This window comes from Atractosteus spatula, chromosome 18 (genome assembly GCF_055471065.1).
Source record: "Atractosteus spatula isolate fAtrSpa1 chromosome 18, fAtrSpa1.hap1, whole genome shotgun sequence".
Lineage (NCBI taxonomy): Eukaryota > Metazoa > Chordata > Actinopteri > Semionotiformes > Lepisosteidae > Atractosteus > Atractosteus spatula.
The window spans coordinates 17293884-17320151 of NC_142723.1; the positions used below are offsets into that span (position 1 = coordinate 17293884).

A 26268-nucleotide genomic window follows, 5' to 3' on the forward strand; every position below is an offset into this window, starting at 1 on the left:
TTTGGGATAACTAACACTTTAATCTGAAATCACAGGGTGCTTTCTTGTTATCAATATCATGTTTTGTTGCACATAGGAGCGCTCGGTACCGTTTTCCCATTAACAGTCGAGTGATTACTCCATTACCCTACAACAGCGCGACTACACAACTAGACTTGGCGGACAAACTTGCGAGTCCTTTTTTTCCATTCGCGCCGTGAAAAAATGCTTCCAGTCTGCGGTCCAGTTTTCAGAGTTTCAGGACTAGGCACTAAGGTGCAATTTGCTCCTGATGAACAAGTCTACAACCTGCTGAAACGTGAACAGCTCTTCCATGCGCAGAGGCGCACTGGAGGACGAGGCAGGGGTACTCGTGAGTCAGGCGCAGCCAACAGCGGCTGGCTCTGGTGATTTGATATAACATTATTACATGCGCTCTGTAAGGGGAGGCGCGTCAGGAGGCTGGTGAAGTATATTCTCCTGCTCACGGGGCATTCGCCTTCATTCACCAGACTGCTTAAGACTTTACCGGACAGCTGGAATTTATCTCAATTAAAACGGGGATGAAATTCAGAAGAAGCAGCAAAAACGCGTCTGGATGACAAGCTTGGGGGATCTTATAAAAGGAAACGTTCAATGTGAAGATTGTCTTTTCAAAGGATCCGATTTGATCATAATTTCATTTATTCGACTTTAAAGTTGAGCTCTTTGACACTGTATTTGTCACAGAAGTGTTTTTTTTTTCTTTTAAGATACTTCAACGCCTGTCTTTTCTAGCATTTTTTTAAACGTTGGTGTAATGAGAAGAGGCATGCTGATCCACTGTCTGGTCATATATTACTAAACACAGAAATTTCGGAGGAGAGGAACCGTACAATACCAGATGTGAAATAAACATCTTCACACACACGTTACTTTCTCTGAGGGATGGTACTGAATTTCCTAAACTCAGGAGCAACTGTTCAGCTCCTACTGAATACATTTTTCTTTTTTGGGGGACAATCTAAACTGAAGGGAAATGAGGAACACAGTTTACTGTTTGCTCGCCTGCTCTTTTTACCTGCTGTCTGCTATTGCTGAGGTGAGTAACGTCGCATCACTATAGACGTGACCTACCGTAGCTGCACTGCTCATTAGGTTCTGAAAACTGCACGGCATTGTTAATCAAGTCATTGCAACGCTGTAGACGTTGCTAACAGCTGTTTATTTCCTGCAGATACCTGTTAAGCGAGATGAGATGGTTTATACTTAAGTATATAAGTGAAACAGTTCAGCCCTTAGGTAATTCAACTAATGCGCTTTTGGCCCACCTATTATGTAAATTTGAACGCCAGTATATGTTATTTTTAACGAATGAAACATGCAACGTGTGGAAGGCATATCGATCTTTACAACTTGAATTTCGGAGCCAGTTAAGTATATATACATCACACATTCACTTTCTCTCTTATACAGGGCTGGCAATAAACGCAATTCTGGTCGTTTTGTTTCCATGCCCCATTGTAAAAGGTCGTTTGTATGAAGGCCTTCCAAATAAAGTGCCATCAATACCAAAGAAAAAGTCGATAGCAAATGAAGACTTTTTTTTAAAGTAAAGCGCGTTGCCGTGCTGTTTTCATTATGGACCTGTCGTTCCAAAGCATTTAGCGCTATTAGATTGGCGTTTCAGATATTTTTTGTGCCAAATTGAACAAATACGTCATTTATCGTTTTTTTAAAAAATATTTTTAAGCATAGCACCCCAACTTGTGTCTCGAATACTACTTTCGAACTTTTTTTCACTCGAGCGTTGTAATAATTTTAATTTCTCCCTCGCTTACAAAATCCAGATCTTTGCAACAAGCGCAAGTGGGTGAGCAAATGCCCAACTTTTCCTTGTCGCCTCCAGAGAAGGATGCTACAGCTTTGCAGATCAATAATGAAAACAAAGCGCTGTTTCGGGGAAACGTGAGAAAGGAATGACCGTGGCGATTCTGCACTGTGAATATAGCTGTACTTTTCTCTAATCTGTGTTTTCGTTTTGTTTGCCCCAAGGAAGTAGAGATACCCCAGGAGCTTATTGAAAGACTCTCTCGCAGCGAAATTCGCTCCATTAGCGATCTCCAGCGCCTCCTTGAGCTTGACTCCGTAGGTAAATTCTGCTTTTGTTTTTTTCCCTCCTTCTCTGAACTTTGCTTTCTTTCTGGTAGATGAACGAATGGGGGGTCTGCTGTGTGTTGTGCTAATGTGTTTATAAGTTACTTAACGGCGTAATAAACCAAAGAGCGCAGAGAAGGTCATAAGACACCCGGACTATCACTAGTGCATTCAGCACTTTAACAAATTGTTCATATGATCCTATTCTTTGTTTCACTTGTTAACATTAGCGGCGGCTAAGTTATTTCTGTATTAAAAAAAACGCTTTCTCAGTTGAGTTTTGATCGTAGAGATGTTGCGTTGAGACATCAACTACTGCTCAATTCTGCAGGTTTGCAGCAAGCTTCACCAGCACTTGCTACTAAATGATCGTTTTGTCTTGCAGTTTAAAGGCGCTCCCTGCACTTCGTTCCAGCCACTCACATGACCGTCGTTGGTGTGACGGCTTTTTGTAGGGACCAGGGAACTTAATTAGCTCCAATTAACTTTGAGCTGTGAAGCAGGGGGGAAAATATTCACGCGTAAATGCTTTGCGGAGTATGTGAAGTTTTCAAGACCTTCCTTCAATTATTGCTCCGTGCATAAAACGTATCTGAAAAAGTATAAGAATAAAAGACCTTTGCGTGGAACGTCACTGTGGTATTTGATAGCATAAATTCCTTAAACAGTTGTCACCACAATAATCTTATTTTTACGGCACGGAGGGAAATATGTCGTCTTGTAAAATGAGTACAGAACACCAAGGGCAGTCTGAGTCTTGGACGTGATCCATGTCGGAGCTCTTTTTTTCAAACGATAGATTATGTTTCAGAGTCGCTGCTCAAGATGTTTGCATTCACATGAACCTATATTTACACAGGCTCTCGCCATATATCATTGAGGTTTTCCTACATTTTGGTGTCAGGAATGGCACGTCAAGAAACCATTTAATACGACTGCCGAATGAAGCCCCTTGATATCATTAAGACAAAACCACCGCCAGTGCTTTCACGTGTCCGTAGGTTAGGAGAAAGAGCCCCATATCTGCTTAAATGCAAATTTAAGTGTCAAATAACCGAGGAGTGTATGTGTGTAACTGGCTTATTTATGAAATATTGCATGATATTTTACTAAATTTTCAGTTAATTTAGCACGAGATCATGTTCTGCATGAGTGATCTGTTTACATTGTAGGAAGAACGGATTTCTTTTCGATTCCTGCTTCCGCGTTATAAATATTGCAGTTGCAGTGTTTTAAAGTTGTTGGGTTTTTTTTGCGTGTTCCATTGAATAGCATCCGGGGTTGAAATTGAATGAGGGTGGGGGTATACTAGGTAACGCAACTTGCTGCAATTGTTAGACATACACAGTATGAAGGTAAAACACCAGAAATGTCACTTTCCACGGGCTTCTACAAACCAGTTGGTTAAACGCTTGACCCCCTTGGCCCCTTATGTAGGATAATGTTACTTTTAAGTGTCTATTTACATGAACTGGCGTATGTAAATCAACAGAAAAACAAGGGTTTATTTCAAAGGTCTGTCTCGATAACAGTATTCTTATTTAAAAAATGTTTTATTCATAAAGAACTAGCAGTGTAATGTAGCTTCAAAGCTCCGAATTCTAAAGAGCCTTAAGCAACTCTGGAGTTATGTTTTCTTACTGATTATTTTCCACAAACGCTAATAGCCATGTTATTAGCCTATAGTATGACATCTCTGTACCTGTAGTGTAACTTTATTGTTCTGCATCATATCAAATAGAACTAAGGACGATTTAAAGGACAGCTTTGTTGCCCACTGCTCACATAACATGAGAAGAGGTGTTATAAATCAAAATGCCACTGTCAAAATAGATTAATCTGCTCTAGGACATTTGTTCCATGCTTATTATTAGTGATGCATAAAAATATCAGTACACAGACTGCATCAGTCTTTTCCATTAAAAAGCATTAATAACTGTTTCAGCCACTTTTGTTATAAAAGGACAGAATAGAAAACTTAAAAAGCTGAACAGGTTATTGAGCAAGATCTTCACTGTAGTCTACAGTAAGTGCCATTCTGTGTCAGGCTCAATTGCACAGTCATCTTTTGTGCAGTATAGCACAGCTTCAAGTGGGGGTCAGTTTGTGTATTTTCCTGTAATAATTATGAGAATTAGTGACAGTGATGTGTTTGAGAAATTACTGAGTGTAGAACGAGAAATGACAGGATAATAAATAACTTATTTTCAATCAAATATGATCATTATTGTCCTTTCTTTCTGCCCAGTTCCTGGCAATTAACTTTGGTTCTTGTAATTCTGTTTGTGGGTGGATTTAGTTGTGGTTAAAATACTCTTAGTGGCTGTATGACACATGGTGTTGCACGAAAATTTATTTGTGTGTAACACATTTTAATATTGTAACAGGAGAGAGGTATAGAGAGTCAGTTTGCAATAAGTTTAGAGCATTCTGAGAACCATATTACTGCTTAGATATTTACAATGATCAGCGAGTACTGCTGTTTCGTGAAAAGTCATGGTTTATATCGTATGAACTTTCTTATTCACCACTCTTGCAAAGATTTTGATTCTGTGATTCAAGTGTATCACTATCCTCTGCAACAAGACAACATAGTACAGTCCTTCACAGAGACTCCTGAGTCAAGGGTACAGACACTCTTCTTCTGCTGTGCCATGGTTAAAGCCATCATTTTGATGATCTCCCACATATTTTTAGAAATTCAAAGGTTCACCAGGCTTCTTTATCTAATAAAGAATTAGAATCTCCCTCAGTATAAATCTTACCTTTCATTGCATATGAATTCAGGTGGCTCCACTGTAAATATCCCAGGGCTATCAATTCTGATGATTGAGTTGTTTCACAGAATCTGTGATACTTGGCCAAACACACCTAGCAATCAACATGTTCAAGCACAGTTTTCTCATTAGGTATATTGTTTATGAATTACATTCTAGAGGTGTCCCAAAGGGATATGCACAGTGCATATCTAGATGTTTAAGTTGGGGAAGGTACTGTATGTGTATTTGTATAATATGGGAATGAATATCAATTAGCTCTTGACATTTTGCAATGCCGAGGGGCATTTAACCATCTAAAGAGTCTTCTAGTTCCACCTTTGATGAAATAAAGTCAAAGTTAGCAGTATATATCTGTGTGTATAAATAATGCTGTAAGGCTGCAGCAGTTTTAAAAGTTCTCAAGGCCTCATTATATCGTTCTGAGAAATTGGGAAAATATCAAAGCAGTTGACATATCCTTTACATTTAAGGCTGTTTTTTCCTTGGTTATTTAACTAATTTGGCATGTCATATTTTCCTTCCTCCTTTAGTGGAACACGCTGGAATTATTTGTCCTTTATATACTTTGCTAACTCAGCACTCAGCAATGTTTATTTACATAAGGGAGAAAGTCCTGTAAAACTCTTAATGAAATCGGTAGCTGACAGCCAATTGATGGGTATCGGTAAATTTCCCAAAGTAACGGTTAGTCAGCTAGACTCTTTTGTTAACACTCAAACTCTCATGTCCTGCCAGTCTCCTGTATCGAACAAAGACTGAAAGTGTTATTTCACATCTCTTGTTTCTGGCTACCCTGTGCTTTTCTCAGAGGAAAGGAACCCCCCCAAAAAAAAAAAGTGTTTGCTGTTTCGAGCAAGACTCCCAAAAGAGTTCTCCGGTTGTCTGCATTCCCTTAAGTGACAAGTCCTGTCTCTGAGGTGCCACACACATGTTATTTTAATGGTAAGGTTTCAGGCGTGTGAAAAGGTTAGGGAGTGGAAGTTCTCATGCTGGGTGTTCTCTGGAAGTGACCCAGGCTATTAAACGCAGGTTCACAAACCTTGGCACCTGTCATTCTGCATATCTTTGACAGGAAGGCTGCTCCGCTTTCCTACGCTGCTGTCCGTTTTCTGCAAGTGCTGTGGAGTTATAAGAAAGACAAGCTCTACTCAAAAGAGGGGGACGGGTTACACGTCATGGGTAAACAACTTGATCTGAACATTTAAGGGTAGACTGAGCAACAGTGTCAGACTGAACAATACCTTTCTTCACAGTCGCTGCTAGGAAAATATTTGGACAAGAACCAGGCAACTTAGAAATGCTTTATGTGGAAGACACACAGGAAAGCTCATATTCAGACTATAAATCTCGAGATGGAACTAACAGGGACGTGACCTGTTCTGAACACCAGTTGTGTCTGTTTGTGTTGCCTTTGCAAGTTTTGGGGGTTGATGTCTGTGCAGAAGTCAGGCCCGTGTTCATCTATAAAAAGGTACATTAGTGTTACATGGGGATGTTCACTGTAACTGGAGTCTAATCCTTGTAACACTGAAATCATAACAGAAGCCATAAGCTATAGGTACGCATTGGTCAGGTTAAAATGAAACATTTGTACTGCTTCGCTGTTGCTCTGTAGTTTGAGTCTGAACAGTGTCCAGAAATTCATAAATGAATGTTTCTTATCAATGTAACCATTCCAGAAGGCAGTGTATTCCTCAACATCACACACCAAAAGTATTAAACCTGAGTCACTCTAATGTGATGCAAAATAAGCACTTTTGCCGAGTAAGAATTGATATCAAGTCATTTGTTTTTCATGCTGGAAGCAGAAGTATTGTTCTTCAAGGATAGGCACATACGTTTAAATACACATAGATTTAAATGAACATCATAGTGCCCTGGTCTTCTTTTAAACAAATGTTAATTTGCAGAAATCACAGGGTAGTTGTATTCTACAAGCTTTAATGAATCACCTTTCATAATCCCATGTCTAGACTGAATATTTTCAACTGTATCCTTGTTTTAATGGATTCAGTTTGTATTTCATTTCGTAGAAGTCAGCTTTTTATAGGATGTCTGTTTCCAGTTGTGTTTACGCTTTTTTACACTAAATTAAATTGTCTTCTTTCACCTGAATTGTTGTTTTTCGCTTTTAAGTGCATTTCAAACAGAACCTGAATCACATAAAACATTAACTTTTTCCACCTAACAATATATTTTTCTGTTTTATATGGCAGGGAAAGCAGTATAATGCATTTAATAAATTATTAAATATAATTATGGAGGCAAACCACTAATGAGCTACCTACTTTATGCTCAATAATTACCTGTCAAACCAGTATGCACTCAGATCTTTTTTGGAGTTGATAGGAGTTGGATCTAATTCAGCTCTCTCATCTCTTCACGTTTCCTAAATGTGTTGATTGTACTATTGATCTTTCTGATGTCAAAAGGGATGTTTCATTGATTTCATTTGCAGAAGCTTCAAGCAGTCATTTAAAATGCCCTGATGCCATTTCTCATTGGCTGCACAGTGGGATCTTCTTGTAGGACTGTGCTGTTCATTCCTGCAAAAAAGTATGGATGTACGGCGCAAGAATGTAATGAGAAACGAAAAGCAGGGACAGAAAACAATGCTTTGTAAATCTAGTCATTTGCAAAAATACATATACCAACTGGAATATTCTTTAATACACAGTATTACATACATAGTATGTCCTCCCTTGGTCTGTATTGATGGTTTTTTTTCTTCCATAGCTTTGAATTAATTGTTGTTAGAATATGTTCTGTGAAGTCTGACTCTTTTCTCTGATGTCTGCCATTGTGCGGGCACTCACATGTGAGGCTTCCTGGCAGTCTCAGCTTCCTTCAGATCCACCCATTATAGTTCGGCAGAGCTCGGGTCAGGTGGTTGGAATTGTCAGCCTAGTCTTTTGATCCTTTTCCTGTTTAGCCGTTCAGATGCTGACTTGGCTGTCTGCTTTGGATCACTGTATGTTCCTTATTTTGTACGGCCTAAGTAGCAGGGCAAATAGTTTTGTCATGGTAGCAGTGCAGCTCAACAACTGCAGAGAAGCAAACTCCGGAATTCAGAACTTGAGGAATCTGGACATAATCTCTGCATTGTATGTAACTGCCTAGTGCAAACTGAATTCTCAAGATTTTATCACCATCATTTCGGAACATGATACAGTATGACTATATACAGTACCTCTGCTGCATACTGCTCATTCACTGCTCATCTTGCATCCCCTAAAATGTTTTGTTTGTGAAAGAGAGCAAAACTGGTGGCAAACTCTACCCACATTATCAGCTACAAACATGTCACATCATACAGACTGACTGACAGATGTTTAAATATAAGGTAAAATCAGGAGGCAGGCAGAGAAAAAACAAAACAAAAACCGAGATGAGTGCTGTTTTGGCTAAATTTGAAAGTAAAAGTTTGACATTTTACATTTAATGAATATTGTGATTTTTTTTTGTCATTTCTTTTTTTTGGTTACTTCAGGGAGTGAGAATGAAATTATTCCAGAATCCAAAGAGAGATCACACAAGGATTATTCTGCAAGCCATGCTGATTTGAAGAACTCACAGACATTAGTTAGAAGGAAGCGAAGCATCGGTAAGGAATGGTCTATAACTGGTGTCCGTAAACAAACTATTGTAGCTTTTAATTTTTCTCCTTTTAGAGCAATTGAAAAATCATTCCATAGCGGCCAAATCAGATTTTCTTCTAAAAAGATAACAGTGACTAAACATACTGTAAAAACATTTCTTTGCATTTATTTCAAATTACAGTCTCCCACTCTCCTTTTTGAAATTGTATACAGTTGTATGGGCTTGTAGACAACTTGTAGAGAGCCCCGCCCACCCCCCGCACCTTCTAATGAAAATGTATTTACAGACATTAGTGGGACAAACTCAAGCTTCAGGCAGCTTCTTTTTAGCTGTGAACTCTGAGATTTCTGTGCACATGACAGGAGAAAAAAATATATATGTATCCCCGAGCTAGGAAATTCCTTACATTCATCTTCAAGACACAGCTTGTTAAGGACTAAACTAGATTACCGGTACCTTCTGTAATGCTGTACTTGGGAACAGGCATGAAAGTACATCGGATCTAGAGACCAAGTGAAATTAAGTGACATCAATTTGTTGTTGCTGACCGGCAGTGGTCCGTTTTGGTGTGGTGAACCTGAACAAGTGGGATTCAGCAAATCCTCGGGACATGTATTGCTTGTCACAGTGGATAAATATAGACTGCCAGGGTATTTATAACAGAGCAGTGGTAGAGGGGACAGAATTTACTACAAGGGACCAAACTGGCTGTTACTGGGGCGCATTTCCTGTGTGCAGAAAGAAGGAACGGGCAGCCTTTCACCCAGAAGTTTCTGTTTGTTCTTTCTGTTTCTGAGAACTTCTATGAAGCTAAATGCCAAGTCCTTTATAGTTTTCTGTTTTGTGTTCTGTGTAGGACGGTCTCTACCTTCCTTTAGGGCAATTTGATGAAGGATGTTTTGTGATAATAATGGAAGGAATATTGTTAGCTCCCTGCTCATGTATTATCTGCTGCCTAAAGGAAACCTTGAATTTAGCTGCTGCTTCCTAAGAGCACTATTTCACATATCTGTCTTTCATATTAAACCGTAGGTTTCTCTGTTTCCAGCTCACTAAAGCACTACTTTCTCATAAAGTAGTATAATACATTAAAAATACTTATTTTTTCAAGTCATGCCAAAGTATATTGAGGACTGAATTTTAAATATGGTAATAAGCCTGAGAATTGTTTGTGGAAGATCCCAATAATTTAAATATTGGACATGGTTAATATTGGGCATGGTTATCGAATCCTTAAAATTACTAAAGCATCATTAATGTCAATAAAACTTGATTTTGTTACCCATCAAATAATTCCTAGAAAGGGTCCGCTGCCTGTTTTACTAGACATTGTATTGTTAAATAATATAATCCTGAGAAATTAAGACGATTGTGCAGATGAGGTCCTCTTTTACCTTCACTTCGTCTATTATGTAATATGCAGCAGTTTTTTTTATCCAGTTCTTTGAATTTAAATGGAAAACAATGACAAAACTAGACAAACTGCACAGCTACCTCTGTGCTTCCGTTGAAACTCGCTTTGTGAAACGTGGTGATTTGACAGGGCAACAAGTCTTTTACAGTTCCAAAGAAGTGCTGTGTATTTCTCTATCAGCAAGATTTTTTTGTATATACTGGCTGACACCCAGGAATACAGCACCATACCCTTAGGGCTGTTCATAATATGGTCAGAAAGTACACATACTGTATGTGCTCTTAATGAGCCTTTGTCGATGCAAGAAACACCTGAATCGCAGTGCACAATGCCTTTTGATTTTTCATGCAACAAAACAGGAAGGTATTTACACTAAGAAATGCTTTTCTTATCAATATTGAAAACCCACAAAGCACGCTCTTCTTAACGCAGTGCACGTGACTGACCATCACCTTCTCCTCCTCCACTTTCAGAGGAAGCTGTCCCAGCGGTGTGCAAAACCCGGACAGTCATCTACGAGATCCCGCGCAGCCAGATCGATCCCACCTCCGCCAACTTCCTGATATGGCCACCCTGCGTGGAGGTGAAGCGCTGCACGGGCTGCTGCAACACCAACAACATGAAATGCCACGCGGCGCGGAGGCATCACAGGACGGTGAAGGTGAGGAAAGGCCGGCCGGGGCTGCCCCCTGCTCTGGGACGCCCCACACAGGTGCCTCTGCCTGGTCCCGAGCCCAGGCGGACTCTGAGGGGCAGAAAGCGAGACTGGTGCAGTCGCCAGGGCAGCAGCTGCTAGGTGGCGCTGGGACATATTAGCTCTGCTTTGATCCCGGCTGGTGGAGGTGGTCTTGAGGCTACAGCAGCTGTCGTTCAGTGGCTCCCCTCCATTTCAGAATCCCCTTTTCTGTCATTATTTTTCAATACTCCAGATCACTTTCTCAGCTTTTCAGTCTTTCCATTGCCCCACACGGACCAGTTAGCTGCCATTTTCTTGGGGGGGGTTGCTTGTGATTTACAGTCTAGTGTGCTGTGGCGTTCAAACACCACCGACGACTGGGGGAGAAGAAGACACAAAGTTATTCTTTGGAACACCTCAAAATGACAACTCAGCGCTCGGAAAAATGGTCAGAATTGTCCAGATTCAGTGGGCCTTGATCACTAAAAGGTTCCAATTCAATCAGACATGTCTTATCCAAAGGCTGGGGGATAGGCATTTCAGCACCATGTTCATTAACCACAGTAAGTTCATTAACCATGTGTTACACACATTACAATTAAGATTATGGGTTCATTAGCATCTGGTAATTTGTAAAATGCTTACAATTCCAATGATGTGGAAAGATAGCACTAATGAGGGTAATGATTATGCCCAAAGATTATGTCGAAAAGAATTCACTACACTTTGTAGCCATAAGACATGCTTTGATTTGTGTGCTATGCATTATTATTATTAAAGTTGGGAGGAAGCAGAAAGATTCAGAGCCCAAGGTGAGGAGTCAGAGGAGGACATTCTTAATACAGGAGCAGATTGAGCACAAATATAGCTCTGGCTCTCTTTGGAGTCTTCTCATTTTCAGGCTTCCCAGTCTTTTTTAAGCTGTGAAGGTTCTTCAGATTCACCAACATTATGGAGAAGAGCTGCATAGTACTTCTTTCAGGCTAATGGCCTTCATGGAACATTCCTGTGGCAGCAAATGTTTGTGCCTTTTCTTTTAAAATACAACACATTTCACAGCACCTTAAATTTGCTTATTGTCAATAAGTACAAAATAAGTAAGCTTTCTTGACACATCTTCAATCTGTACTCCTTCTGTTATTGTCTGTGGTTCCTATGTGTGGTGTAAATTCCTTAAGAAGTACCTTATTTTCACCCTGCCCTTGTCTCGTGGCACGTTTTAACAGCAGTGTTTTGCTGAAATTCTAAACTGGTCTTTTTCAAGATTTAATCGCCTGTTGTGGAGAAACTGTAGTTTTTGTGTTATACTCAGGCTCTCTTAAGTGATCTGTTTGGTCATGCGCCAGTGAGACATTACCTTTTGTCATGCAGTACTTCACAGGACCAGGCAAGGGAGACACTAGAGATGCAGACTGATAACTCTAACAGCTTAACTGCAAGAAATGTCTGAGCAGGCTGAAATGGGGTGGATCCCCGTGATAATTCTAGGAAAAGCGTTGTTATGTTTGAAAAGCTCCCAGTTTGGGATTTTTCCCCGAATCTGCCCCCTCCTCCTTGGGCCTTCCTTTTTCTGGCAGCCAGTTGTATTTCAAAGGCAATGCAAAGACAGGTCAGCTAGGACAAGCCGTTCTTTGTAGGTCTTGTTTTTTAGGCTGGCCCTGGCCGTCATAAACTGAATCATAGGACACCGGCTCGATCTGATTCATTTTCAACTGCCCGGTCTTCCTTTGATATAATGAATTGTTTTAAGAGTTCAATGGAAGCTTTTTAAGCGTCTGTGCAAGGGATCTGAATGCCATTATTCAGTAGACCATGCAGAGGAAAAGCTAGGCGGGCCCATAACTGGTGGTTTATGTGGGTTATTCTCGGAATGTAGTTACATATTGGTGTTTTTGTGTCTCTCTGATGACATGATCTTTGATATAATAAGGTCCCTTCAGGAGATTAAGTATTAATAGAGCCTGCTTTCCACTGAGGTCAAGGCATTTCATATATGAAGGAGAAAAGCTTTATTCTGAAAGGTCAGGGCCTGATGTGGTAGACATAGCATTTGGTTAAGACACTCAAGATATTTGTTTAAAGAACATTAATTCCGTGCCAAGTTCTGATTCTGAAGGGGTCAGTGTTTTAGATTTTTTCAAAGATAAAAACATTAGCCCGGTTCTTACACTTTTTATACAAGGAAATAAATATATTTTTTTCTCCATTTTTAAAATAATATTTTGTGGATATACAGTAGACAGCATTTGTCAGTTTTCATTTTATTGACCTAAAACCATGTCTGTGCAAGCAAGACATCTACCAGAAATGATCGCTCTAGGGAACATTACACTGAAGCCGGTGTACAAGGCCATAGTATGCTATGCAGATAAGTATTTCTCAAAGGGAACATTAGCAGGGCGTGTAACACAATTCTCAAGAATTTGCTTAATAGCTTTCAGAAAGCTTTTAGATAATTCAGCACAAATTGTTTTGGGAAATAATTAAATACATGACTAATACAGCAGAAGGCTTCTTCTGCGTCGATTGGAAAATGGCTCTCTTTGCTTTGCCAAGGGGTCGCTCACCACAAGACTACAGCTATCTCACCCTGTCATTGTATGTCATCGGATACATTAGAACACGTTCCTGCAAGATGATGAGCTTCCCCTTATTCCCATTAAGGTGCATCCTCTCTTTCAATCAAGGAGTCACTTATCGGAGCACTTTGGCCCCAAGGGTCGGCCGCTAACCCCATTCCCCCCTCCATCACTCCTCGGTGGAACCGTTCCGTTTCTTCAACATTTCTGGTTGATTTACGTTCCGGGGTTTCCATTTGATGTACAGCGGGTGACCTCGAAGGAAATAGGCAGTGTCTCATACCAGAGCAGTGTATCCTTTGGTGGATTACATCTAGTGTAACCTAAGGCGTGGCTGTAGGTCCCTGACCTTCCAGTTCTTAGTCTGGAGGGGCTGCCTCTCAGTGCTGCCGCTGTGTCCTACTCATGTAACCACATTTTCTCCATACTGCCACTCCCGCTACACTCTGTGTGCTATTTTCTTCTTTCTGTCTCTAAGTTTACTGTCCTTAACTATTTTACTGCGGCCTCCAACAGCCCTATTTTAGGCGCAAGTCAATAAAATGAGCCAGTAATTGCTAATAGAAGGGACCTCGGAGTCTCTTCTGTGTTGTTAAATAATCCTGTAGACTTCTCTTTGTATACTTCTAAGGGTTGACATGGTGTTCTCAACTTTCCATGCTTTAATGAAAGGGTGAGAGGAGTACCTGGTAATAGTATATGATTATCCTCATGTGCTGAAGCGCTGAGACAGAGTGCTACAGAAACATGTGAGCACTATAAAATGGAAAATACAAAAAAAAACATATCTATTAGTTTGGAGCAGAAGCAAGGCCATTAATTACAGTGTCCCCGACAGCTGGTGTTTAAGGAGATGAAACAGCATGGATTTCATTATATCCCCCTTGTGCTTTGACTTGCCAAATGTGTCTTTAGTTTTTCAGATTTGCCTCTGTGCTACATTTAACCGCTTTTGCCCTGGGGAACGACAATATAAAAGTAGGATTATTGGGTTGTAAAAAAAGGTCTTGAAGTTTGATGGTCTTTATACTTCGAATATTTTGGCCACCAAATCCAGCGAGTCTAGCTGCTGAATTTGAATTTTCCAAAACTCACTCGTATCTGCTAAGGGTAAATACTCAGAGGTTGCCTGATTATTTGAACATTTGTATATTGTTTTCATCAAGAGGCATCCCAAAACAAGAAACAGGTAGGTTAACACACCTTTGAACCAGAAGTGAAATTCATAACCCTAACATTTGAGTTCGCATTCATTTAATTCCAGTATGTTTTAGTAGGGAGCTGAGTCAGTATACGCAGGCTGCAAAGTAACAAGTAAAGGTTCATTCTATGCTGAAATGCACTGTTTCTTTTCTTTATCTTTCAGTGTGGAATGAGCCTTTACTTGTCCCTTTGCATTTCATTCCTTTAGCTCACTCTACAGAAGGACTGGACAGCAGGACTGAGGAGTTGTTCCGCCATTTCCACTGCAACACGAAAGTTGTATTAGCTGGATTATTAGCTGTTGATTCAAGTAGAGTCTGAATAATTGAATTGCAGAAAGTCAAATGTTGGTTTGACGTCTCAACTGAAAGGTGAAACCTTCTTCAACATAGTGTCCCTTTTTATCATAAGGGATGCAAAGACCCAGTTCACAGGGAACGGAGACACCTACTGGTTCAAGACCAATACTTTGCAACCCAGTTTTTCTCAGATGTATCCTCTCAGATGAATCATCAGGCCGAGATCTAATGAGATCAGGCTTCAGTGCTAGTAGCTGTGGGGCAACATGGAGAGCATCCCACTGACCTTTAAGTGGTAACGGTTGCAGAATCTGTTCTGCTATGAAGTGTAAAGTGAATCCCAGACTACAGCAGTCCAATTTCTGTCAAAAAACAAACGAAGGGAGGAGAATGAATATGGAATGAATGAATATTCAATATGGATTAGGAGAATGAAAAACTGAACCATTTAACTGTTCACTGACTGAAGTCAAACCGTCTGTTACTTTGTAGTTTCTTTAGTCTTACTGCAGGATGCAGAATGGAGAGTATGAAGCTCTAAAATGTTCAATAATAGTATGTGTTGGCTGGTTAAAGGAATAGTCAAAGAAGCTGATTCTTCAAGTGGAAAATGTAACACAAAAGACTCTTTAAGTGTTGTAGAGCACCATATCACTTTATTATATTTGTTACTACACTTACAGCATTAACATGACTGCAGATCTTTAGGACTGGAAATATACTGGGTGTATTAAAATGAAAAGAGCTCTGTGATGTCTATATGTTTAATTTATGTTGTTGACATGTCCTGTGGGTTATGTTTTGACCAAGATCTGTTTTTGAATCTATGCCGGCAGCTGTTTCAGTATATTTAAAGTGACCTTGATCTTGTACCCACCATAGGTCTTTTTTCCTCTCCTGGGTAACAGGCAACAAAGTCAACAACACATCATTAGAGATTATGAGACTTTTTTAAAACCCAAGCCACTTTAATAATTACAGATTAAGTAGTGCATCAGCATCAGGAACTATGAATGTTCATTCTGACAGCATTTCTTGTTGTAAGAGTGGTCTAAGGGAATTAATGTACAGTACATGGGACTTTTTGTTCTTGAAATGCTAGGCACCCTTTAAATTTATATATGAAAGGGGTCTCTTTTTTACTACACATCATTTTAGAAGAGACGTTAAAGAATATGACGGTGTTTTTGCACAAATTGCACATATAAATCCAACCAAAACAAATTTTAAATATTAGGATCTTTTTAGAAATTGAACAAGCAGATGATTTAGTCGAAGCAAAATGACTTCAGCAGAGGTAAGGTATGGAGCTTCTTTGCCTTGTAAGACAAAGCTGCCTATTTGAAATTACACAGGCTTGGAGAAATTTGCAGGAGGCCAAGTGGGTTAGCGAAAGATTAATGGGAAGCTAGTTAATCAGAAACTAAAGTACGCTCACCTGCACTGGAACTGTTAGAAATGAAGCAAAGGCAACCATTTTAAAATTGTATTAATAAATTAATTAAGAAATAAGTATTGCATATTTACAAAAGTTTCTTCATAAACGTCTTGCAAGAATGACCATGTTGGCATTTGTTAAGTTTCCTTTGATGATCCAAAACATTGCTTCATGAATCAGCATTTCAATATTTTCATATTAGTGAGAAAATATTATCTTTATATACAACATAAAGTCTTCTGGAGTTCAAGTGGAGGTATTTTTTTGGAAAAATGTTTTCTGGTTCTAAAAGTGAGCTAATACCTTTTACTACGAACACATCGTAATTCACTTTATAACAAAATATGTACAATATGAAGATTAAATTTGAAAAAGTAACTGTGTCATTATCTTCCAAGTCTTCCATTTTTATTTTTAATGAAGTGTTTTGTGCTTCTTTGAGGCAAGCTACGATAGGAGTATTTTTCAGTAAAGCTTTAAAACAGGCTTGGAAAGAAGTTGAGGGTGTCTGGTAGACTACATTTTTAATAGTAAATGGAACTCCTTTGAAATCTGATAGGGTGAAAAGAGAGAAGGAATCAATCTATGACCAGACATCGGTCTGAAAGCTGTGTTCTTCATAATGAGATTGCTGGACAGTAAAGGCAAAAGTATTATGTTTAAATAACCCATGAACATACTCTTCTCAGACGTTTTTCATAGTAGTCATAGTTTACTTTGGGTACACAAGTTCAAATAAATGTACATATTTTTTAATTACAATTACATGTTCAGCACAGCTTTCATAACTTTTATCACTCACCACACTAAATTGAAAACAAACCTGGTTTCATTTTTGTCTGGTGATGTTGTTCCCAAGAGGTTTGGGTCTTTAGTTCTGTTTCATCATTATGGTGTACTATGTGTAACAGACCTTTTGCAAATGTCCCATAAATATTTTTGTATCTTGTTGCTCATTTGCCCTTATCTATTATCTGTGCATTTTGTCTTGCATTGTCAGCATATTTACTGTAGTAGTATTTAGATGGGAAATCCTCATTCATTTTCCACAGACAATGAGCTTTACAAACGAGTCACTTCGGGCCGCTTTCTGATTTCGTCAGTTAATGTAAACCTTAATTCCTTGAGGCATATCAGATATCATTTTATAACTGCTCCCAGATTCTTTCTCAGACTGAAGGTTCCAAGCCTTGAATTATAGCTTTCTGGTATAAATAGTATGGGCTGTATTCTGACTTTGAAGCTGCCCTGCTTATTTTTCGGGGTAAAAAAATAAAATGTTGCTTTCAAAGGACTGGAAGCATTGTGCTGCGACAGAGACGATGAGACGAAAACATATTGCTGTGACCTGCTACTGACCTCTGCAACAAAGCATTCTTGCATGTCAGAGGGCAGTTTTAAGCCTTTTTTGTATAAATCCGACATCCCTGAAAAATGTGTTATAGTCCACAGCTTCATGCATCTAAAGGACTTTTGTTTGCCATCCCAATGAGACCAGGCCCCACTCCGTGTTGACCAAGCGGGCCGGCCTTGTGATGTAATTTGTACAGCAGCTCTTGATCAAATGCGGTTTCTGGTGGTGGAAGTGGCAGACGTTTATCTGTAATACCCTGACTGAAGAAAAATGCCTTAATGCGTTTTGAGCTTCATTACTGAGGGCACAGTGATTGGCAAACAGTTAGGCAAAACTAGGAACACTTTCATATTTACTGTCCAAGGCTGTCAGGAGCGAACGGACACATCTGCTGCACTACGATTCTCTTCAGTGATTTCTTCTGACTTACACTGTGTGCTGTTTTCGCTGACCTACAGTTCGTGCAAAGCAGCAGTTTAATTCAAACACAGCCTGAGCCCATTTTGTGCTCTGCTGCACACAAATGTGTCACTTTGCTTTGTTCACATAATAATAGTGCTGATAACACGTTACTCATACTCATAACCCAAATTATTTTGCCTATGTATATTATGCTGTGTGTTGCACATTACAATATCCTTATTTGCTACGATTTTGGTCCCAGTTCAGGGTTTCTTTATATAACATAGTAACCCCTTAGCTGTTATTGCTGCGAATCCAGACCACAGAAAGCATATAGATTCCAGTGTGCACCTTTGACCTGTACCTTTCCGTAGTCTGTGAGGCCTGATAAGACTGTACACAAGCAGAGGGCAGACACTATTGTGAACTATTTGCTTGTGGCATTCTATTTCTCCTTTCCTTTTCCTTTTTCTTCTGTGAGCCGCTGAAAGACATTAGGGAACTATTAAACATTTTTTTTTCCCTGATGATAAATTAAATAAGACTAAGCTGTTGTTCCAAAGACCAGTGGCAGCTTATGAATTTAGGAAGCCGAGAGGAAACATAAGGACGCACAATGACCAACAGACATTGCGTGGGGAATAAATGAAAGTGAGCTGTAGATACACTGCCAAACGGGTTAGATGGGCTCATTGTGGTCTTGTCGTGTTTGTAACCTTTCCTTTGTTCTCTAAATACTGTATATGTGTACCCCCAAAACATTCCAGTGTTTCTGAGCCCCTGCATGTTTTTCAGATTGCAGCTCTGTTGTCATTGTTGCATACTCTATAGTGATGTCAGGGATCCAAGGGAGCAACTGTTTCTTATGATGTCTGAGTATACATGAATATACATTATAACTTATGATCACCGTTTGTTTCAGAGCTTCAGAGCACAGGTTTGTGATGTTTTGAATCACGGGGTGTGTTGTTTTGTTAAATACTTCAATGGTTTCTGTGCAGAATTACCTTTAGCAAGCGTGTCTTCCATATCTATTTTTATTCAAATGAAGAATTTCATGGCAAAATAAAAGAATTCATGATGCACACGCCAAGCCACAATCCCATCGTGCTATGTGGACGGCAGCACTATCATCTTGTAGTTAGATCTCTTCAGATTCAGATTTGATTCTGATAAAACGGACCTGTTCAGTACTGGGATGGGAGACATCTAAGGGAAACCAGGTTGCTACCCACTGTAGACCAGTGGGTGGCTCTTTACTCTCTGGACCAGAGTGTTCAAACCATTACTCCAGTATAGTGACTAGGATTCCATGACACTGTTCCTCATAGTAGGGGTATTAACACTCTGACCTTGTGCAATCTGGACTGGTTGAAATTCCCCCTTAATTCAACTGGAGAAGAAGTTTATCTTTTCTCAACACTTCGTTTCAGCACCTGGTCTGCTGTATAGTGGGGCTACTGGCTCAAAGTCACTTCCGCTAATCACTCAGGTGGGGGCTGCACTTCAGTTGTGAAGTAAGACATAGGTCACCTCCTGAATATAAAGTGCGGCATAAATATAAATAATTGCTATTTCTTTGAAATTTACTACCAATTCATTCAAATCTGGCATCAAAAGTAACATTTTATAAGTGACAATGGTAAAAAAAAGTGCCTTCTTGGACTAAATGGAGTCAGAATGAGGAAGATGGTTTATAACTTGTACTCATTGAAGAGGAATTCAGGAATTATAGCCAGATTGTTTTCAACATGGTAGTCACATCACTAGAATGCTAAGTCTTTAAATTGGGCTGCTGCTGTGTTTGGCTTTTTAAGTAGTTTTCTCCCAACTTGTTATAGCAGGGAACTATTTTTTTCAAATGGAGGTGTTCATATTCCTGTCTTAAATCAATATTAGCAGCACTAGAATTTCTCTTCCCTTCTTTGTGCACTGCTTTACACTGGACATTTTGCGTTGTTTTGATTTTCACTCAGTATTTTCCCTTTTTAAATTGAGAAGCACAGTTCAGTTCAAGCCATTTTGTTTTAGGATAGCATAACAATATATAGACTTTGATTCTTATTTGTATAGGTTTTATATAATAATGTTAATGATGAAGAACAAATGACGAAGGCAAAATGGATGGGATAGGTAAATGTGATGGCTTATCCTAATGGCTGCTCATTTAAGGTTTACCTGATCACATTTATGAAGTTTCTTGTCAGTGTGAATTAAGGATTTCTAAATGAGGGTTTTGTTCTCTCCACAAGCTAAACTCTATTAATAAAGTTGTCAAAGTTGTTGTAATTGTGAAAATGCAGGTGGAGGCCATAAAAAATTGTTGTGGCACTTTATACTGTACATTTAATTATATAGCATATTTTAAAATGAATAGAAGGAGAAAGATCTCTTTAGCAAAGGAACTGACAGTGACTCACCACACACCCCATACTAATGCAGTATCAGCACAATGATCTATGTGTATATAAACAGACATATTTGAAGCAGCATTCATTTTTAATATATTACTTATACATTATTTTGACTTTTGACCCTTCTTTGAACTTTTCTTTTATAGTTATGTTGGGGCCATTGAAATGAGAGATGATCTCTTGCAACAGTGAATGCATTCATCAGAGTGCAGTAAAGTGTCTTGCTAACCAATCCTAATTAAAATATACCGTCTGTTAAGGATTTAAAACATTCTTCCCAATTTAAATACCTAGTCAGCTGTTCAGCAAGCTAGTTCATTCCCGGTGTAGACATTTTCCAACTGTTAATATTCTTTTTTTTTCGTACAGGTGGCCAAAGTTGAGTATGTCAGGAGGAGACCCAAATTAAAAGAGGTTCTTGTGAGATTAGAAGAGCATTTGGAATGTGTCTGTATACCACAGCATCATGTCACAGAGCACACAGAGGCAGAAACAGGTAATTCACCTTTTATTCTAGTTCTCATTTGCATATGGTCCAAACCACTGTCTTTACAGTTGTACGTGTTTATTAGCATTTCACAAATGTATCCCACATCATGTGTCTGAAGATGCGTGGGGCAACTTTCTGAAGAAAGGGATTTTCCCTTCTTTTTTGTCTTAAGTTGCTGAAGCTCCTCTTCTAAAGGCGTTAGAGCTGTATTGCATTTGCAGTTCATCTCCAAAGCTTTAGTAAAATAAAGGTTATGTAACCCCTCAGGTAAAAAGGTCCTCAGAATTGTGAGTGATTTCCAAACGTTTGGTTTTGACCCTTGGAGATAATTTGCAGTCACCTCAATATTTGGTATGGACAAACTATCCCATGCTGGGAGAGCAGAAGAAGATTTAAAAATCAATACCTCATCAAGAAGCTTAACAACATTACATGTGTATAATTTACTATTGAGAAGGGTTGATGTGCAATGAAGACCACATTTACATGTTTTTTTCCCTCTGCTTTTGCACAGAGTTTAAAAGAGGCCCCTTGGTAGTTGGGGCAGAGTCCTGCTCAGCTTTGCAGTGAGATATTTTCACAGCTCCTCCTATCTCAATGACCCTCCACCCCTGCGGGTGTCCCTTTGTAACCTTTGTATCTGTGTTAAAGTAGTACATGTGGAATCTTTCATGCTTAGGAGCTGTTAGCCTCAATGTACTTAGTGCCTGGTACACTCTTCCACTGTTTGATAAGACTCTTGAATGCAGTTTTTGACACCTGTATTTTTGCTTGCAGTAAAATATAGTTCCAGCCTGTTAGTGCTAACAGCTTTTCTATTGATAAGTGGTGCTTTTTTAACTCCATTTTTATAAAAGCATTAAATGAATAAACAGAGACAAACAAGTTTGCTCACACTTATACTGAACAATGGTGTCATATTTCAGTTTTAAAAGTGGCCTTAGCCTTTATTTTCAAGCTTGGGCAGTGAGTTTTTACCCATATTGGGTTGAGATAACATAGGTTACAAGATGTTTAATTAAAATAATGTAATCTGGATTTAGTACAATCACCACTAAAAGTGGTCAAACATATATCTTTGCTGCTCAGTTCAGTTATAGGTGTCTTTTAGTATGTTACATGAAAACATTTATTATGGAATATCTATTATATTACCATTCTTCAATCTTTCTTGTAGAAACTATACATAGAGAATCAAGTGGGATTACATAAAACATACAATACATATTAATGTGGAAATTTATACTGATACCATTTGTCTCCAATAAAGCGATCATAATGGAAAATATAAAAAATTATTTAACGTGGCAAATTTGTGACCCAATTTCACTGATGAAAATTTAATCATAGATTAAATGTTTGTTTTTCTTGTCACATTAAAAACACATGTGTCACCCAAAACGCTCGATAGGACTGGTCAGTTCTGATGGCAGTGGCTTTTAGACCATAGCTCTACTGCCATGCATGATGGTGTGAATTGAAATTGCTCCATTTTCTAACAAACAGGACTATTAAATTAGCTAATGAACCTTCTTATTGTACGTCAGTCTGATGTATATCATCAGCCAAAATGGTGACACCAGTTTCCAAAGGCTTCCTGCTGTTCAGAAGGTAGTTCTGGTGCATGATCAAAAGCTCTCCGATCTGATAAAAAAAGAGCTGCTGAACTGATAGTCATCCAAGGTATTTATAGCTTTCTGTCTATATTGAACTGAAATGCATTTCCCTGGGGCACTGTTTTAAACCAGCCCCGCCCCCTCTGTTTACAGGGCGAAGTAGGGCCACAGGTAAAAAATGGAAACGCAAAAAGTTATAACGCAACAAGGACTTATTGCCGACATAAAAAAGCTAAAAGTCCCTTGGACCTGTGTGCAGTACAGGTAGGACTTCACATGAAGGGCCATAAATCAAAAGCCAGTGCAAGCAATGAAAAAAATACAATCATCTGATAGCACTGCGCAGGCCTCAGAATGGTCCTGTGATTTTCGCTCTGCTCTCACTCTACGGCTGCTTTGAGATCAGATGTGATGTGCTTTGGTGATCCTACCTGCTGGCAAATTCTTCTGAAGTTTTTCTTGTGTGTGTGTGTGCTTGTTAGCGTACTCCTTTGGCCTCCTTGTTCGCTCCCTTCCTTCACTGATTCGAAGGAGCTGCGGCTCAGGCTTAGAATCTTACCCATCCACCTCCAGGAACCGTTCATGGGAATATGAGATTCCCACCTTCAATGAATACCAAAGCAGCACTCTTTATATAATCAGTGTCTAGAACTGATCTAAGGGATATAGGGCTTTGTTTTTTTCTTTAATCTTTCAGACAGCTTTTGGCAAAGGCATAGATTCTGATTGTTGTGGTTTGGAAACTTGATTAAGCCACTCCTTAAATAAATTCAAATTGTTGTGAGACATTAAGCAGCACTGTGGCAGTCAGGGGCCGAGTATACTGAAACTTAAGTGTGCTAAAGACACCTGTTTAAGTATAAAGCTGAGATTATCTTTCGTTTTGGCGTCTTCTGCCATTGTTATGATTCCATTTCCAAAACTCAGTACTTCAGAGAAAAAAACCCTTTTCCCGAATGAGCTTCAGCTTGTACAGAAAATCGTTTTGGGAACTTGCTGTTGGAAAGTTTGCAGTGGATTTTGGGTGCTTCCACAGGTTTCTGTAACTGTAAATTTGTAATTAAATTGGTAAGAAAATCACCTTCTGTGGTCTTGCATGTGCACCTTTAAATTACTTCCACAGAATTATTACGTTACAAGTCTTTTTCCAGATTCAGAAAATGCTACTACTTTCCCATGCATTGATTTTCGTCTAGTAAATCAGAAAAACTTTATTTTACAATATACCATGAGGTTTATTTAGAAATGTTTTATTACTTGTATTATAGTCTCTTATAAATGTATAGTGGAAGCATTTTTTTTCATTTGATTTGTCCTTCTAACGATTAAGTAATCAATTTAAATCAAAGCTGCATTATTTTGTGTTGTGTTGATGTAGTTGATGATAAGCGTTTAACATCAAACACTGAACTCTGAAGTTTAAGATTTCTGCCTTCTTAATGATTTAACAGTTTCATATTTTTGAAACAAAAGAATAGATTGTTTTTCTGAGACTCCCACAGCTGTTTTGGTCATCTGTGTACTATACTTTTCTTTTTCCAGCAGATGTGAGGTGAAAATGACTAACCGAAGGATGACCGTCAAGGGGAGTGATGCAGTCTACTCTTCAAACACCCTAAAACAAACTGTCAAAGGTGCTTTCTCACAGTAACAGTAAATTGCTCCAAAATGTGAAACCGACAAATCAATATTAATAACAAACTACTCGTCTCACGGACAAACAGCGGATGAACAGAACAGAACAATTTTTGTACTTGGAAAATGAAATAACTGATTAAAAATGAAAAGAATAGTGGCACTCTGGGACTATACAACCATTTCCTTTCAGGAGAGGTAAAGAGAAGAACAGCACATTGTTGGAGCTGGATGAGAAGAGGAGAGGAATTTGAAGGGAATAAAGGAGAAACACTGGAGTAGTCAGAGGTGCTTGATGGCCAGAAACCTTGCTGCTTTCTAACAGACTTTAATGGACTTCACGCGTACGAAGCAGAGATGGATAAAAGCCATTTGGAATCTGCAGAGCTGCTGTGGGACATTCTTGTTGAGTGGTTTAAGTCTTTTCTTCATGGGAATCCTTAAACAGACAGCTGGTTTTGTTTCAGCATCAAGGATTTTCTTAAACAAAGCATTTCCTTTAACCTTTCCTAACCCTTTTTTATTATTTGGGGGGACAACACGAACAATAAACCAGAAAGGTTGAGCGTCCAACCCTAGCGATTACTACCAGCAAATGCCATTTCACACTCTGTTCTTATGGCTGAACCACTTGCTCTGACGTTTCAACATCGACTCCGGCCTATGTGTTCTCCTGAGGGTCCATTGGCAGTTTTCTGTAGTGATATTCACAACAGTCTCTCCATCATTTCGGTTCTTGGCATTTTTTTGCTCATTCTTTTCCCAGTTACTCACACGTGCTTCTGTGCGACCTGTGTGAAAAACAAAGTCTGTTTTCTGACAAACTGCTTTGCTCGGCAGAATACCGACTACAAATATTTGAAAGATGGGGAAAATTCTTTATTTTTGGTAAAATGTTATGCTTACATGTATTCAACAGGATTTGTTTTCTTGTCTTCAAATGGTTGTATTTTTATCTAAAAAAGAAATCCGTTTTTTTTAAACATCCCAGTGAAATATTTAATATGCTCTTCTTTAACTTAATATTGCTTCAATTACACATTTCATTTACCGTCTTTTTGCTTTGAGTTTAAAGTCTCAGAGTTAAATATGATGTAATACTCAGAAAAAAAAACTAATTTCAAAACCTGGTCTGTTGACTCACGCTGGGGAAATGTTTTAACATTGTATGCAGGCTCATATCAAGTAAACAAACCATTACCATCACTTCTCTGGCTGATTATAAGCTTTGTTGTGTAAATTTCACATATTTTACAAATCAAAAGCAATAGCTCAGTTATTTAGGCTTACAACCCTGCAAGGATAATTAAAAACCTACATTACCTTCAATGACATCAATATAGTGTAGTTCCCACTAAAAAGAGCAGAGGGCTGTTTTCACAAACACATTTCAGTCTAAATAAGTGGAACACTTGTTCACAGAAAGATATTCCTCTAAAGCCTCTAAGGTGGCCGATGGCGTATTACCGCCTTCCTTTTTATGGGAATAAAATTCACATGCTAATGAGTTTGAAGGAAGCCTCTCTGAGAAAAATTAAAGATGTGTCCACTGGGCAAACAGTGTGGTGGTTTGCAGCAGGTTTAGTTGTCTTGGGAGGGCTGAAACCAGAGGGGAAACAGACCGTGTTGTTAGAATGTGATGTTTTACCCAATAGTCCTGCTGTTAAGTTATTTAAACTGAAACTGCTGCTTTCTTCTGTAGCTCAGTTCCTTAAAAGAATACATTGTAATCGGTGCTATATATATAAATATATATTATTTTTTTAAAGGAATTATTTGCAGCATCACTTTCCATAAAAAGCATAGTAGGCCTCTTTGCTGACAACTGAAGTCTTCCCTGTTAAACACAAAATGGCTCCAATCTGGGACCATTTCCATAATAAACTCAATACATGTCCTGAGGTTTTCAGGCACCATGGAAGAAAAAATAATTTATATATTTATGGTTTCAGTATACGTATTTCTGCTTCATTAAACTTTGTACAAAAAATAATTTCTTTTGTCTTTATCCTGCATTCAAAGAGTGATCTACTGTTCGGTGTTCTTTTGTGTTCTCTCGATGTTGATCTGTTTCACAAAACTTCTTTTTTTATATATTTTGTCTGTCTATGGCACTTTTGCATTTGTTGAAAAGGGGCATCCGAGTTGGATGTGGTTGTTTGGCATATCTGCTAAAAATGCAAGTGTGTACGAGGAGAAGGTGCTATTCTCTCCCTGCCAATGGAATTTGTGCTATACAGAGAAATAATTTAA

General features: G+C 38.8%; 1 protein-coding gene across 4 annotated transcripts; it reads left to right on the forward strand.

Annotated features, from left to right (window-relative positions):
• The first annotated feature begins 481 nt into the window (after window positions 1–481).
• Window positions 482–26008, forward strand: pdgfaa (platelet-derived growth factor alpha polypeptide a). Of its 4 annotated transcripts, none has more exons than XM_088936670.1 (6): window positions 482–1060; window positions 2014–2110; window positions 8386–8499; window positions 10383–10570; window positions 20644–20770; window positions 23926–26008. In XM_088936670.1, exons 1-6 carry the CDS (start codon window positions 998–1000, stop codon window positions 23934–23936), a joined length of 600 nt encoding a protein of 199 aa, XP_088792796.1. In that variant the 5' UTR covers window positions 482–997; the 3' UTR covers window positions 23937–26008. The 4 variants fall into 4 exon arrangements, with proteins under 4 accessions (XP_088792796.1, XP_088792795.1, XP_088792798.1 ...); XM_088936669.1 differs by having other exon boundaries at window positions 483–1060; window positions 23923–26006; XM_088936672.1 differs by lacking the exon at window positions 8386–8499 and having other exon boundaries at window positions 483–1060; window positions 23926–26005.
• The last annotated feature ends 260 nt before the right edge of the window (window positions 26009–26268 follow it).

What these genes read in the sequence shown, in the direction of transcription:
- pdgfaa (XM_088936669.1), top strand. Translation starts at nt 998, where the DNA reads ATGAGGAACACAGTTTACTGTTTGCTCGCCTGCTCTTTTTACCTGCTG. An exon ending in CCTTGAGCTTGACTCCGTAG is followed by an intron (nt 2,111 to 8,385) that starts GTAAATTCTGCT and finishes TGGTTACTTCAG; the next exon opens with GGAGTGAGAATGAAATTATT. An exon ending in TAGAAGGAAGCGAAGCATCG is followed by an intron (nt 8,500 to 10,382) that starts GTAAGGAATGGT and finishes CTCCACTTTCAG; the next exon opens with AGGAAGCTGTCCCAGCGGTG.